The sequence below is a fragment of the Lampris incognitus genome, chromosome 15 (assembly GCF_029633865.1).
Source record: "Lampris incognitus isolate fLamInc1 chromosome 15, fLamInc1.hap2, whole genome shotgun sequence".
Taxonomy (NCBI): Eukaryota; Metazoa; Chordata; class Actinopteri; order Lampriformes; family Lampridae; genus Lampris; species Lampris incognitus.
In genome coordinates, this window is record NC_079225.1 from 20838957 (window position 1) to 20856028 (window position 17072).

General features: G+C 44.7%; 1 protein-coding gene across 1 annotated transcript in view; it reads left to right on the forward strand.

Annotated features, from left to right (window-relative positions):
* The window catches only part of fndc1 (fibronectin type III domain containing 1), a 59410-nt gene that overhangs the window by 15849 nt on the left and 26489 nt on the right, over window positions 1-17072 (forward strand). Inside the window, exons 4-13 of the mRNA XM_056294580.1 lie at window positions 6961-7206; window positions 7700-7798; window positions 8726-8843; window positions 9296-9483; window positions 10392-10499; window positions 10889-11077; window positions 11162-13789; window positions 14005-14120; window positions 14952-15063; window positions 15645-15977. Coding sequence (XP_056150555.1) covers window positions 6961-7206; window positions 7700-7798; window positions 8726-8843; window positions 9296-9483; window positions 10392-10499; window positions 10889-11077; window positions 11162-13789; window positions 14005-14120; window positions 14952-15063; window positions 15645-15977 — 4137 coding nt within the window. The remainder of the gene's footprint in view (window positions 1-6960; window positions 7207-7699; window positions 7799-8725; window positions 8844-9295; window positions 9484-10391; window positions 10500-10888; window positions 11078-11161; window positions 13790-14004; window positions 14121-14951; window positions 15064-15644; window positions 15978-17072) is intronic.

Here is a 17072-nt window from a genome sequence, read left to right on the forward strand (position 1 = left end):
GATTAGAACGGACATTGAACTGTTTGCCGTGGTCATTTGAGTAGTTCAAAAGAAAATGGTGATTGTTGTTAGTTGTTATGGTCACAACATACGTCAGTGGGGCCGTAAATGCTCGTACTACTCATGGGTGTATTATGCAAGAACTGGATACCGGATCTAAAAATGGCGCCTGCTCATTCCTATGAGAATTGTTCGCCAGGCGCATACCCCGAAAAAGTTTCTGGCTTCCGGGTTACTTCCGGGTACATGGGGCCCATTGAATATGCTTTGTAGTGTTACTCCCATCATGCCTCTAGGCTTATTAGAACGGCTCGTACGCAACCATAACGTCATGCAGGAAAAAAAATTTTCGGGGCTTTGGATTTTTTTAAACGATTAAAACCCCAATGGCTTAAAAATATACATTACAAAGAATAATTGACCATGATTATAGCTGCAGGTGTCCTGTCAACAGTTTTACAGGCGTCTCTTTTACTATGGTGGTCTATGGGGAAAGTGCTTATTGGGCCGCAGGGGATTTTTCGCGGCAATACCGTAAGTGACCACTGGAAAAATAAATTGGCTTCAAGGCCGTATCCAGTTCTGCTATAATACATCCATGGTACTACTCCACTGTTTGTTTGGTCATTCATGCAAAACCTCACTCCAGTGAGTCTGCGACTAAAAAAAAAAAAAAGTCCGCGACTTGCCGCAAATCGGTTAATACGGAAGTTAGCCCGTTACAACAATCACATTTCTTTGCTGAGGAGCCACGGAAGTGCAGTGCCCAGTGAAGTTGTTTGGATGAGCGGTTTGAGAAAACCGAAGGACATACATTGTGTTTGTACTGTAGCCGGTTATTTTCTTGCCCGGTGCGGGATTCGATACGAAGTGTACTGCACCACAAGGCGACATCACTAACCGCTCGGCTAAAGGGTCAGACTCGTTAGTTAGGGGCTAACGTGTGTTATTAGTAGTTTACAGTACTGTAGTCATTCATGCTGTAAAAATGTGACATGTGTACAGCTTGCTGTCAGTTAGTCAATAAAGAAAAAAACTCAGTTCATTGCAATGGCAGCGGTTCAAATAAAATGACCGCCGCTTTGATCATCCTGCTGTGTATTTGAATTTGAATGTCCGTTCTACTCGTTCAATTTCTATGGCACCACCTTATAAATTCGACTTACATACAGAAGCAATTCATATATGTTTTTTTTTCTTCACAACAACACACTACAGCGATTTATACCCCGGTGCAGTTTGCAGTCGCGGAAATATGGTACTCCACTAGTCCACCATGTATCACATTTCTATTTGAGGATGCTGACGCAATCTGAAAGCTTGTAGCTTAACTTTGCAACTCTGTGACCATAGTTCCAATTTGTTAAAACATTTTGTGCATTTGTAAATCAACTTTTATAATTATAAGATAAATGTGCACACATTCTCACCACAGCTTTCTGCAGCTATGAATCATGTGAATTCTGGCAGTGTTCATTGGGCTAAAAAGTTTTGCACCTTTAGATCATTCCCGCTGTTGCCAACAAAGTAAATAAATCTCCTCTCACCTAGTAATCACTCCATGATCACTTATTTTGAGTCTCATAGATCAAAAATTAATACTTTACAGATGTTATCATGTTGCCATAAAACTGCACATTGATTCAAAAGTGACCCGAATAAGGACAACAAAAAGCTAGCAGACCAGAGGTTGTGTCATCAAGAGGTTGTCACAGTTTACGGCACTAAAGATAGCCTAGTTAAGCTCTCATTTGTGCAGCTAATTTTGATGTTGCTTAAAAGTTGATAAAAGCTCTGTTCTCAATAATTGCCAGCATGTTTTAGGCACAAAAGTAACATGCCCCAACTCCAGCCACACTATAAAGTATACAATTTTATATTTTCGTGTAGGTACCTTGATTTCACTTATTTTAGCTTGCTTTAACTTTGACAGCAAGGTAAATTGTCCCATCAAAATCTGTGACTTTTGTAAGCCTTACTCAGTGAATTGCCCCTACAGTGTTTAACTTGATTTCAATGGTCAGACATTTGTTTTTCACACAAGAGCTAAAAGATGCACTACTTGGCCAAAAGTATGTGGACACCTGAACATCACACCCATATGTGCTTGTTGATCATCTTATTCCAAAATCGTGGGCATTAATTTAGAGTTGGTCCCCCTGTGCTGCTATAACAGCCTCCACTCTTTTGGGAAGGCTTTCCACTAGATTTTGGAACATGGCTGCGGGGATTCACTCCCATTCAGCCACAAGAACATTAGTGAGGTCAGGCACTCATGTTGGGGAGAAAGCCTGGCTTACAGTCGGTGTTCCAATTCATCCCAAAGATGTTGGATGGGGTTGAGTTCAGGGCTCTGTGTAGGCCAGTCAAGTTCTTCAACACCAAACTCATCAAACCATGTCTTTATGGACCTCGCTTTGTGCACGGGGGCATTGCCATACTGAAACAGGGAAGGGCCTTCCGCAAACTGCTGCCACAAAGTTGGAAGCACACAGTTCTCTAGAATGTCATTGTATGCTGTAGCATTAAGATTTCCCTTCACATGAATCAAGGGGCCTAGCCCAAACCATGAAAAACAGCACTGTGCATTTGGACAGGTAGCGTTCTCCTGGAATCCACCAAACCCAGATTGGTTCTTCAGACTGCCAGATAGTGAAGCATGATTCATCACTCCAGAGAACGTGTTTCCACTGCTCCAGAGTCCAATGGTGGTGTGCTTTACACCACCCCAGCTGACGTTTGGCACTGCACATGATGATCTTAGGCTTGTGTGCGGCTGCTTGGCCATAGAAACCCATTTCATGAAGCGCTGGATGAACAGTTCTTGTGCTGACGTTGCTTTCAGAAGCAGTTTGGAACTTGGTAGTGAGTGTTGCAGCTGAAGACAGACAATTTTTACACGCTATTCGGTGGTCCCATTCTGTGAGCTTGTGTGTCTTTTCACTTTATGGCAAAGCTGTTGTTGCTCTGAGACATTTCCCCTTCACAGACTTACAGTTGACCAGGGTAGATTTGGCAGTGCAGAAATTTGACCAACTGACTTGTTTGAAAGGTAGCAAGCATCCTATGACATTGCCACTTTGGAAGTCACCAAGCTCTCCAGTACAACCCGTTCTACTGCCAATGTTTGTCTATGGAGATTGCATGGCTGTGTTTGATTTTATGTATCTGCCAGCAATGGATGTGGCTGAAATAGCCAAATCCACTATGTAGAAATGGTGTCCACATACTTGTCATATAGTGTAATTGACAGGAACATCTTGAGTAACAACTTAACATGATGCACTGGAAGACGAATATCAGTACATTGGGTTATAGCTGAACTACAATAGCTTGCTGTACTGTACCCATGCTGACACAGTAATCTTTGGACTACCTCAAGTTTTGGAAAGCAGATGTAGAGGAAAGACAGCTAATGACAAAAAGGTTGGTGGGAAAAACAGCATATGACTTCTTCTTTTGGCTGCTCCCGTTAGGGGTCGCCACAGCGTATCATCCGTTTCCATCTCTTCCTGTCCTCTGCATCTTCCTCTGTCAGGCCAGCAACCTGCATGTCCTCCCTTACCACATCCATAAACCTCCTCTTTGGCCTCCCTCTTTTCCACTTGCCTGGCAGCTCCATCTTCAGCACACCTCCCAATATTCCCAGTATCCTATACCCAGTATATACCCAGTACATGCAGGGAGGACATGCCGTCCTTCCTGATGCAACCCTCCCCATTTATTCGGGCTTGGGACCCGCAATAAGAATGCACTGGCTTGTGCATTCCCAGTAGCTGGGTTAAAAGAAAGCATATGTTCGCTATGAAAAAGGGGAGGTGATGATTCACAAGCAAATGATCCTTCCTCCAAGCACAAGTTTACAACTGTCAAATTACAAACTTTTGTCCCATAACTGCTCCAAATCACAGCTGCGTGACGTGTTACCGCCCTGTGTAACTGAATCATATGTGCATATTTATCAAACTGATACAAATGTTGATATACAGGCATGCACAATTTTCTCATAATTGTGCTAACATAAATGAAAATCCCAGTATTGTAACTACCACAGAGCCTAAAATACAAGTACAAAAATATTCTTACTGTTTCCAAATAACGCTTTCAGATTTGTCAGCATCCTCTCTCTGTATATTCCATCCCAGCAAAGTATTTTTAGATTGTTATGAGGCAACTGTAGGGGAAACAACCTGTTAATGTAATAAAAATATGTACTTTTCCAAATAGCATTAATTTGTTCTGTACTTGAGAAAAAAAAACTATTACCACCTTACTTTTGGTAAGTTGAAACTTAAAAAGTATGTAAACTATTTTCCAAACATTAAAAAGGGTAGAATATTTATGGGTGGGTTTGCCCTCCTCCATTTCTCTATGTTCCTCCAATGAGGGTGGAGTAAATGGAGGTCAGTGAAGAGAAGTTATAACAGACAGAAGCCCTCTCTGGGGCCCAGACGGTCTTTGAGATGGGTCTCCATCGTAGCAGTGGTATGTCTTTCTGGCCACCTGCTTCTTGCTGTATCACCTCGAATCACTGTGCTTCCAGGAAAGACAGCAATGATCTGGCAGTGAAAGGACTGAGGATTTGATACTTTAGCGGTCTGCGGTGTAATGACCCTGGGCCAAACTATGTGTATGACATTTTCCAGAGGGAAAGAGAAAGAAAGAGAGAGAGAAAAAAAGGCGTAAGACGACCCGGCTGATTAGAACCAAATGGGGATTTACATATGTTTGTCTTTAGTCAGCAGCTCGTACTGAGAGGAAGAGTAGCACGCAGTCAAAAGCCACTAAACTGGGTCACAACCAAGTAAATACCCCCTATTAACATTCAGATTATCATTAAATATTCGTCTTTATGATTTGCAACACATTTCCATGACATGATATAAAATATCGATTGAACAGTAAAAGTTTCATTTTGTATAACTGGACAGCCTCAGATATTATTCTCATGTGCACCTGTGAATGATAACCAGACATGCATGCAGACAGGCTAGCAGACAGATATGCATGCAGACAAGCTAGCAGACAGACATGCATGCAGACCGGCTAGCAGACAGACATGCATGCAGACCGGCTAGCAGACAGACATGCATGCAGACCGGCTAGCAGACAGATATGCATGCAGACAAGCTAGCAGACAGGCATGCATGCAGACAGACATGCATGCAGACATGCATGCAGACAGACCGGCTAGCAGACAGACATGCATGCAGACAGACCAGCTAGCAGACAGATATGCATGCAGACAGGCTAGCAGACAGACATGCATGCAGACCGGCTAGCAGACAGACATGCATGCAGACCGGCTTGCAGACAGACATGCATGCAGACCGACTAGCAGACAGATATGCATGCAGACCAGCTAGCAGACAGAAAGGAGGACCATGAACACAGGTATTCCTAACAAATACATGGAGAAGGATAAATGTGTGAGAAAAAAAAGCTTTTTTAATCAAGAGAAGTCCAGTGTTGGGAAAAAGAGAGGTGGCATGTCACCAAATAATCATTAGTGCAAAAAAGCTAATCTCTAGTTCATATCAAACAGTGTCTTCTACATCCAGTGTGAAAGAAATCCCTACAGCTGTGCTGGCAAGAGGGAGACTTGCACAAACCATCTATGTCCTGATGGGAACTTTTCTCTTGTTTATCTTTCTCTCATTAACCTCCAGCCCTCCTCTCCTCGACTTGGTCACTCCATTTTATTCTAACACCCATCCTCCCATCCCATCCCATCCTCCTCCTGTCACTCAAATTCAAATCCTACTAATCTGTTACCGCAGACTCTTCCATATGACTTTTTATGGAGTACAACAAATTTTTTAATCCGTGTGACACTTAAACCCTGTCCTGAATCCTAAACCTCTAAAGGTGCAAATTATTTTTAGGTTGGTAGCCCCTCCAGGCAGGGCAGCTCCAGGTTAAATGCTGCATCCCAGTGTACTGTGTCAGTTGACCCCTTAACCTCTTGAGCGAAGCCAAATCCACCATGTCACGTTAGCTGACATGTCAGCACTCCCCCAGCAGTGCATACTGTTGGCCCGATGGGAGAACAGGCAGATCCTTTTCATCTGACAACTATTATGACAAAGGGAAGAGGAAGGGAGAAAGAAAAGGATTTAAAAAAGATGAGGACCGGGCGAGAGGGACGGAGGTGTTTTTCATTATGCTGTCAGTTTTAACGCTTAAATCGGCAGCCGGTGGGTGGAGACAGATGAGGGGGATCATCTGGCTGTCTGAATTGGAAATTAGGAAGAAGTCACTCTGGGGTGGGATTATAATGAGATTTAAGAATCCCAAATTTGGAGCAAATGATAAAACAATCATTTCTGGACGCTTTATTGTATTCGTCAGTGGACAGGCTTGTCTGGCTGGGCTGTCAGTTGCAATCACTTTCCACAGCAACAGGGCCCCCCATCAGCACAATGTGATGACAGGCTATGAATCCCCAAAATGAGCTATGTGGTTAAAAATGTGGGCTGGGGTGTCCGAGTAGCGTAGCGGTCTATTCAGTTGCATACCAATACAGGACCGCTGGTTTGAATCCCCTTGTTACCTCCATCTTGGCTGGGCATCCCTACAGACACAATTGGCCGTGTCTGTGGGTGGGAAGCTGGATGTGGGTATGTGTCCTGGTCGCTGCACTAGCGCCTCCTCTGTTCGGTTGGGGTGCCTGTTCAGGGGGGAAGGGGAACTGGAGGGAATAGCGTGATCCTCCCACATGCTACGTCCCCCTGGCGAAACTCCTCACTGTCTGGTGAAAAGAAGCGGATGGCGACTTCATATGTATCAGAGGAGGCATGTGGTAGTCTGCAGCCCTCCCTGGGTTGGCAGAAGGGATGGAGCAGAGATCGGGACGGCTTGGAAGAGTGGGGTAATTGGCCAGATACAATTGGGGTGAAAAAGGGGGAAACCCCCCCCCAAAAAGTGGGCTGATCATTTATGTCTCTATGCCCTCAAAAGGTCCAGCTCTGTCGCTGTCCACAGCTGCCAGACCTGAGCCGCCTGTCCAGGCTGCCAGCAGGGTGTACAGAACAGCTCACCCGTCAGGTGGCTCTGCTGCCAGAATACGCAGGAGGCCCCCTCAGTCCTCCTCCAGCTCGGGACAACCAGAGAGGGCCTCAGCAGGAACCCGCCTGCCGGACCGGAGACGCCAGCACCACACTAAACCCCAGTCTGACCAGAGGAACCGCAACTCCGCCAAACTAGGTAACGCCACCAGCACAGCTCAGAGAGTTCATTCAATACTAATTGACCGTTTGCAAAATATTGACTGATGCATCAATGAACTAATCAGCCCTTTAATTTCGGTTCTCCTTAATCTGAAACTGAGCTCTGACACCTCACTGAAAATGAGGAGAACAGCTTTTATGCAACATATGATAATGCTAGATCAGCTGATAGACAACGCTAAAGCTAAGAGAACCGACAGAAATATATTGTTGGGGAATAATGTAGGACAGATTCACGCTATCCTAAGCAATCAACTATCTATTGGGGTAATTCACAGAGGCAGTTCATGGCAAAGATCATCCTGAGAAATTATTAGATATAGCAAAGGTAACAAAGGAAGGCGGGGAATTTTGCAAACGGTGTATTTTCTCTCCTAACAAAATAGCAACTTAATTGTTTTCAAAGCAGTAATGTGTTTTAAACCGTAGTGTAAACCCTTGCCGTGCCTGGTATCCCTCTCTGTTCATAGCATCTGAGTCGGTTCATGTGGTGTCACTGCAGGCACAGAAGACACTGGGTCGGAGCGCAGCCGGCACCAGAACCATCACCACCAAAAAAACCACACCAGGTACTGACATAATTGTAAATACAAATTATAACTACACGTAGCAGTCTATTCCGTTGCCTACCAACATTGGGATCGCTGGTTCGAATCCCCGTGTTACCTCTGGCTTGGTCGGGCAAAGACTTGGCATCGGATTTGTGCAAAGACTTTCGAAAACTCCTCCCGAAAGTATTAGATTAGCAGAACCTGTCAAAATCTTTAAAACTCGAGGGCGTCCGGGTAGCGTAGTGGTCTATTCTGTTGCCTACCAACATGGAGATCTCCGGTTCGAATCCCAGTGTTACCTCCGGCTTGGTCGGGCATCCATACAGACAGAATTGGCCGTGTCTGCGGGTGGGAAGCCGGATGTGGGTATGTGTCCTGGTCGCTGCACTAGCGCCTCCTCTGATTGGTCGGGGCGCCTGTTTGGGGGGAAGGGGGAACTGGGGGGAATAGCGTGATCCTCCCGCGTGCTACGTCCCCCTGGTGAAACTCCTCACTGTCAGGTAAAAAGAAGCGGCTGGTGATGCCATATGTATCGGAGGAGATATGTGGTAGTCTGCAGCCCCCCCCCCCTCCCCCGCCGGATCGGCAGAGGGGGTGGGACAGCGACCGGGATGGCTCAGAAAAGTGGGGTAATTGGCCAAATGCAATTGGGAAAAAAAGAAGGGGAATATATATATATATATATCAAATAGTGTTTGTTACATGAGTCAGCCTTAGTATTACATGGTAAGGGAAAAAATATTCATTATAGTTGAGTAAAAAAGTTTTGTTTTGATAGCAGCCGATTAGCCTAGCAAAATTAGTCACCTCAGCTGCACTATTAACCTCTGAATAAAAAAATCTTCCAAGAATGCAGAGCTAGCAGTGCTAGACAGTTTATGTGATGTGTGTGTGTGTGTGTGTGTGTGTGTGTGTGTGTGTGTGTGTGTGTGTGTGTGTGGCCAGAGCCAGAGGAGTATGAAGCCAAGGACATCAGCGTGAGGGTCATGTCCGCTCAGTCAGTCCTCATTTCCTGGGTTGACCCTGCCGTTGAGATGGGGAAAGTTGCCCCTGGGGGATCCAGGTAACACACTGTCAAGGCATATTGCAAGTGTGTCTGTTTGTGCAACTGTGTGTGTGTGTGTGAGAGAGAGAGAGAGAGAGAGAGAGAGAGAGAGAGAGAGAGAGAGAGAGAGAGAGAGAGAGAGAGAGAGAGAGAGAGAGAGAGAGAGAGAGAGAGAGAGAGAGAGAGAGAGAGAGAGAGGGAGAGAGAGAGAGAGAGGGAGGGAGAGTGACGCAGCACATGTAAGTCTGTACTTGCATACACATGTGTATGCCTGTAGCTCCCTATATGTGTGTAAGTGTTTAAGCTTAGAGAAAAAAAAAACGTTTTTTTTTTCAATTTAGCAAATGCAATGCTGTCAATGTCAAGCCGTACGGCTGCCACCTGGTTTGTTATATGGAAAGTAGAGTCTTTCCACAAACATGCATTTGACAGCCCATATAGCTGATCATCTCCACTCTTCCCTGGCCTAGATACTACACAGTGAAGTACAGGGAGAAGGGTGAGTCGGCACGTTGGGAATACAAAGACAGCACACAGAGAAGATTGATGATAGACACCCTGTCTGCTGACGGCATGTATGAGTTCTCTGTCAGAATCTCTGAGGGAGAAAATCACGGCAAGTGGAGTGTGTCAGTCTTCCAGAGGACCCCTGAATCAGGTAGGTTGCACCACTGTCTGTGGTGCAGTGGTCTGAAAAACATAATCATATCTACAGTGCTGAAAAGGGAAATTTAGAGATGTGATTAATCCAGTCTTCTATATAAAATTCCATTTCCATCCTCACCATAAGACTTAGTCTATATTACCTCCATTGTTGTGCAATATGAACTTAAATTCAAAAGTTCTTCAACCTCAAATTCATAAAAAAGAAAAACAGTTGAATCTGGTTAACCTCCATCTGACAAATAACAATGTAGACAAACTGGGTTTATATGGGATTCAGCCTCCATAATTACTCATGCCTGTGGGATGACAGAAGGATTTGACTTTAGAGGAGTTGTTTTTAGTATTTCGCATCCACTTCTTGTGACAACTTCTAGCTTTAGTGTTTTGGCGAACCAGGGTAAAGATATTTATCTCAATTTGCAATTTTAGATTGTTTCTTAAATTCACAAAAGCAAAAAAAAAAAAAACCCTCAAACTCAAGATAGCTGCCATGTTCCTCTGCAATTTTCTGCTTATCAGCTAAAGCTGCAGATCAACGCATTGAGGGTCTAATGCTTGCATTCATGTTATTTGATACTAGGTTTGGCTGATGTTGTCACTGTTGTAGCATTCATACCATGTCGTAGGAGCTCCTTTGTCAGGGGTCATTGAGACGTCAGCATTTACTGCCTGGATCAGAGCTCAGAAACCCCATCTACAGTTCCATAGATGATCTCAATGGGAAGTTACTGGAATTGAATGGCAACAGTTTTTCCTCTGTTGACGTCTCTTGGCAGGAACGTCCTAGCTGTTTTATATGCTTAAGTAGCACTGTCTTCACTATGTATCTGCTTTTTTTGCTTCTGTTTTCCCTCCCGCTGCTACTTTCATTCCTGCCTTCTTTCTTGCTGTCCTTGTTAGCACCCTCTGGTCCACCAGAAAACTTTGAGGTAAAGCCACTCAGAGGGAAAGGGACTGCTGTCACAGCAACCTGGGAGGCACCAGAAGAACCCAATGGAAGGATAAGAGGTCAGACCAGGACACTCTTGAACCAACGTTTGATGTGTTTTGATGGTGGCCTTTAACTGTGACCTCCATTTTTACATGGATGTGGTGAGGTGGAACTAAAGCCCAGTAAAAACCTTGAATCTCTAAATGTCAGCTATTCAGAGAAGAACAAATTGGTACATTTCATGCATTGATATTGTAAGTTTCTAATCCAAGAGAAGACTATGTTGATCAATGAAAGGTAATTATGAAGCTCACTAAAATTGGACTTGTGGGTTTTTAACTTCACTTAAGAGATAATCACCATGTCTAGCTGTCACTCCATGTTTTGTATATGAGATGGTTAAGTGTCAGCCACATCACAGAGTATATTTACTCAGTGTAGTGACTGGCACTCCTCTTCCTCATAGAGTACATCCTGTCATACGCACCTGCTATGAAGCCATTTGGAATGAAAACTGTGACATACCGTGGCAGTACTACCTCAGCCACCATAGATGGTCTGACACCTGGGGACCGCTATATCTTCAAGATCAGGGCCACTAACAGGAGAGGACAAGGGCCACAGAGCAAGGCCTTCAGTGTTGCAATGCCAGGAAGTAAGTAAGTTTGACTGTGCATATATGTTGTTGTCCTGACCTAAAGATGCTCCAACTAAGCTAACATCTTTTATCTCTTGCCAGCCAGCAGTGCTGCTTCATCATCCTCAAAACAAAAACACCAGGACAGCCGCAGAACAAGTCAGCCATCCTCTAAGCAGGATAGTTACGATGATGACACTGACCATCAACCAGCTGAGGTAACAACAGAAGAACCAACCAGACCTCCAACTACAACCCAGACTCCTCCTCGACACAGGAGACTACGCCCCCTCTCTCAGTCACGCTCCTATCACAGTATCTTCTCATTGAGGGGCTCAGTCCGGAATGGAGGGACCAGAGGCAGCTCAGCAAGAGACAGCGTGCGCGAGAGACAGGCAGAGGAAGAGGAAGAAGAGGCACAGGAGAAAGCCACCACCTTGCCACCTCCAGCAGGAGAGACCATTGATAATGAGGCTGTAGAGAGGAAAGAACCAGACAACAATGTTGTTTCCCCTGAATCAGAGGATAGATTGGGTAATGATAAAGAGAACCAGCCCCAGACTCCTGAGACCCCCAGCCTCAAATCTGAGGCTCCCTCCCCAACCAAACCTGTTTCCAACCCCCCCAAGATTCCCTCTCGAAGACCCATCAAGATCAGGGTTCATGAGAGACCAGGATCCAAGACTTCTTCCTCCTCAGCATCATCCCCCTCTACCTCTTCATCTTCGTCTTCTTCCACTACCTCAGCCGTCTCTTCTTCTCTGCCTATTGCCTCTCATACTCAGGACTCAGCAGCCAGTATAAAAGATGATACGGCCTCCACTTACACACAGAGTAAAAACACCAATGCTCAGACCGCTGTAACACATGCCAAATCCTCCACACCTGCCCCAAAACAGACTGTATCGCAGCCTCAAAGAGAGACACCACCTGCTGGCAGAGATGCTGCTGTAGCAGGGCGCACCAGCGGCTCTGGATTTGGGTCAAGATTGGGGTATAATCGGAGAAATCCTGGCATTCTAACAAGAGGGAATTCCAATCGATTGCTGAATGGTTACAAAACTGGGTCAGTATCTACTGCCACCTCTCAGTCAAATTTACCGAGCAGAACTCAGAACCAAGCAAAATCAAACACACACAGTTCAGGATCACAGTCCACTTTAGCAACTGGGTCTCAAAACCAAGACACATCAAATGCTTTTAGTTCAACAGCAGCCAGGTCCAGTGTACGAACTGGTTCAGAGAGCCAGTCAACATCAAATAAAGACAATTCAGACACATCACAAACCATGTCACAGGCCACTTCACAGTCCAGATCACACAACCCCGCAACTTCCCATGTACATGATAAAGCCACCAACCCATTAACTTCACTAAGTGGATCACAGAGACCCGCTGTCACACAAGAATACAACACAGACATCTCTCAATCAACTTTGCACAGAGGGTCTCATGATACTGCAAGTTCACACAACACTCGCAGTTCACACAGTTCAGAAACACCAACTGAGCAAGACACAACATACAGCGAGGGAGATGATGACAGTGATAACATAAATGCAGAAAAAGAAAAAGACAAAGATGAAGACCCTACAGAGGCAGATAGGCAGGGTAATGAAGAAAGAGAGAGCAGCTATGAAAAACCCGCTTCTTCTCCTTCAAGGGTTTACCCCTCACTTGCTGAGAGATACCCCTCTCTTGCTAGCCGTTATCCGGGCAGGTTTGGTTTGGGGAAACGGGTTTCATCTTCCAGACCGGATGGGCGGCTCCCCCTGAGCAGGACATCCTCCTCCGTTGGGGCAGGTCGACCCAATTTTAGGGTGAATCCCTCTAGGGTCTCAGGGGCCACAGGAGGTACAAGTGTTTCCACCATACAGGAGACCAGTGAAGATCTGAGGACTCCTTCCACCCATAACCCATTGAAGAATGGGAGGGGGGCAGATTCACTCAAACCTTCTTTAACTAATGGGAATACAGCATTTAGTGGATCCAGACATTCAACTACCTCTTCCAGTTCACCTTCTTTGAGTTCTTCAAACACCAATTCCCACCATTCTTCAGATGACAATGTTAATGATCCTGATGATGATTTACTTTATGTGGGGGAAAAAGACTCAAACAGGAGAAAAGAAAAGAACCCAACTCCAACAGCAGCCCCAAAAACTACTACCGTAGTGTCAGTTGATCATCAAAGAACATCAGAGGTGGACAACCAAAGTGGTGATACCCGGGAATCCGCAACTAAAACCAAGACTGGCTCATTTTCTGCCATCCCTCCATCTCAAAGGCGCTCAGTTGTAGGGGCTAATGGGAGGGCCCGTTCTTCATTGCTGTCTAATAGGCAGTTAGGTGGCTCTCGGTTACCCTTCCGAGTGCAGCCAAAACAGAGTAGGTCGGGTTCTTCACCGTCAGATTCCTCCACATCCTCCTCTTCAGCATCATTTGCTTCTGCTTCTTCCTCCTCTAAATTAGCTGAGCCAATGTTGACCTCAGATCGGGGAGTAAGTAGTGGCACTAGTGTTAGTAGGACGGGTAGACAATTTGGAGGGATCTCACAGTCATCATCATCATCTTCATCATCATCTTCAGCAGCAGCAGCATCGTCATCTTCCTCCTCCTCATCGTCTTCATCCAGCGACAGCCTCAGGGGCCAAGGTACTAGAACTCGCTACCCCAACTCGAGAGGGAAACTGACCAGTGGTGGTGGATCCAAACCTGGCTATGGAAATGGTAAAGTGTTTTTTTTTATGTCTGTTGCAGTGGGTGAGAGATGTCCTGACAATGCCAGACATCAGTTAAAGGTGCAAATCTGCTCAAGCAAAGCACTAATTCAATGATTAACATTGTGACCTTATTCCTAATTGATTTCAGCAGAAATTACATAGTAAGGTATTGATTATTATTGTTGCACCTGGCTAATCCTACTGAATTACACAATCATTAAGGTAAAAATGGCCGTCCAAACCTGACAACAACACATGATAAAGATTCTTCCTCAACTGATGACAGCAGTAAAGCCAATGGTCGCAAGTTCATTACTGGGCCTAATGGAAGCAAATGGGTAAGTTTAAGTTTAATAGATTGAATATGATCACAATCACAGATGATCCGCTGTGGCGACCCCTAACAGGAGCAGCCGAAAGTAATAGTAGTAGTAGTAGTAGTAGTAGTAGATTGAATATGGTCAGAAATGTATAATCATATTCCTTTCTTGAACCAAAGATCAATTGTGATCAGCTGTACTTAAAAGTCTTTTCTGGACCTTAATATGTATGTACATTCAAACCCAGTATGACATTCTGTTCTTATTACTACAACACTTAATATGACTTCTACTACCACTACTACTACTACTACTACTACTAATTTCAGCTGCTTCTGTTAGGGAACGCCATGGGATCCTTCGTTTCCATTTCTTCCTGTCCTCTGCATCTTCCTCTGTTATACCAGCCACCTGTATGTCCTCCCTCACCACATCCATAAACCTCCTCTTTGGCCTTCCTCTTTTCCTCTTTCCTGACAGCTCCATATTCAGCATCCTTCTGCCAATATACCCAGCATCTCCCCTCCATACATGTCCAAGCCATCTCAAATCTTGCCTCTCTTGCTTTGTCTCCAAACCGCTCAACCTGAGCTGTCCCTCTAATATAATCGTTCCTAATCCTGTCCTTTAACACCCCAAATGAAACACGTAATATGACTTCCTGGTGCAAAAAAAAAAAGATTTATGTTATCTGGTCATAAAGGTATTTACAGTACAAGCCAAAATAGTGAATCAAAGGAGTGTAACTATTAAAACTTGCATTTGTGATGAGGCTTTAGCTTTGATTTTAGCGCCAACAGTTAATGTAGAGATTTAGTGATGATTTCATTTACTTGTTCCTCTCCACAGATAGTGGACTTGGAGAGGGGCGTTCTAATGAATGAGGAGGGAAAAGTTCTCCAGGACTCTCAGGGCCGACCCAGGAGAGTGGTGATAGGAGAAGATGGACGCACCATCTTTGGTGAGATATGGTTCAGATATATTTCAATAAGAACACAGAAAGGACAAGAGGCTCTAAATTAATTTAAAGGAGAAAAGTTTTGGCTTTAGTATATTTTTCTTTCAACTCCTAATGATGATTTGAGTTTAGTCATGCTATATAAAAAGAATTCAGCCTGCATCTATGATGGATGAAAGGTTCCCACAGATGCAGGTAATAGTTTGGCAGAGGCATTGATGGAAGTTGTGGAAGTTGTCTGATTGAAATGTTTGCTATTTTCCATCACCTTTTTACACTGGATTGACGATATTTATTTTTTTGCTGATGAAAGAGTTAAAATCCGTTTCGCTCTCAGCCTTATGACATTTTTTAGGGGTTGACTACATATTTAATAGTGTTTGTACATTTTGCATCCACTTGAATTTATTTGTAAGCTCAAATTCTTCAGATAACAATGTTTAATGAATGAGGTCCCTGAGGTTGATTTAACAGTTCAGTTACTATATTATGTAACTTTGATTAGATTTTATGATTCCGATTCCAAGACAGAATTATTAATTTCATTTTCTTGACTCTGTTGACTCCACTTTGTTCACCGTCAGATCACCTTGGCAGTCCTTTGGTGAACCAAGAGGGCATGGCTCTGTTTGGCCATGGCCGCCACACTCGACCGGTGGTCAATCCCAAAGACAAGCTCCTCACAGTCGGAGGAAAGCCATTGTTAGGCTTGGACCAGCCTAACCACCGGACCACCACCACCACTGCTCCCACCACAACTGAGTATACCACTATGGCCAGTACCACAGAATGGGCCTCAGAGGAGATTACCACTGCAATCCCATTTCCAACCTGTCCTCCCGGGACCTACACCAAGACAGATGAACACGGATACCCAGTACTGGATGAGGAAGGAATAGTGGACTGCTATCCAGAAGGTAAATTTTTGATGAAAGAACCATTTCCTGTGCATGACTACTCCTGTATAGTTTTAGAGATGGCGCTAAAAGGCGGGTATCATAGCGGTCTATTCCGTTGCCTACCAACACGGGAATCGTCAGTTCGAATCCCCATGCTATCTCCGGCTTGGTTGGGCGTCCCTACAGACACAATTGGCTGTGTCTGCGGGTGGGAAGCTGGATGTGGGTATGTGTCCTGGTCGCTGCACTAGCGCCTCCTCTGGTCGGTCAGGGCACCTGTTGGGAGGGAGGGGGGAATAGCGTGATCCTCCCACGCGCTACGTCCCCCTGGTGAAACGCCTCACTGTCAGGTGAAAAGAAGTGGCTGGTGACTCCACATGTATCGGAGGAGGCATGTGGTAGTCTGCAGCCCTCCCCAGATCGGCAGAGGGGGTGGAGCAGAGACTGGGACGGCTCGGAAGAGTGGGGTAATTGGCCAGGTACAATTGGGGAGAAAAAGGGGGAAACCCCCCCACCCAAAAAAAGGAGATGGTGCTGAATAGATATTTAGTTATGTCATATGAACAGTGTAAAACGTTGCCCTACCTTCCACTTGTTGAATGCTGCCTATATGGCTTTCAGTGCCTCAAATTAAAATTCATTAATGGATCTGAGAGTCAGAATGGTGAACAGAAATAATATATGACTTCACGAAACATCTCAGTTGTGTTGTTTGATATATCCATCCCATCTTAAGGCCGTAAGTGTTTCCTGTCTATTCCCACAGAATCTAGTTACAATGTGATCTGGTCAGAGTGTGTGTAGCTGTGTGTGTCTGTAAAACCACATGCGCCACATGTAATACTCCACATCTGGGGCCTGGCTGTGGTCATACTAATGCTGGTTTAAACAACTCCCTGGACTGTCAGTTGTGCCCTACAATTAGCATTGCAATAGTACACATGCTAGGCATAGAAAAACACTTAACCATACAAACGTACAACATTATTATTATCTGAAACCACAGAGATGTATTCAGAAACAATAGCAGTGATTCTATTGGCCCTTTACAAAAAAAAAGAAAATCTGCAGTGAAAAATAAAAAAATTGCATTGCATATGTATTAGATTAGAT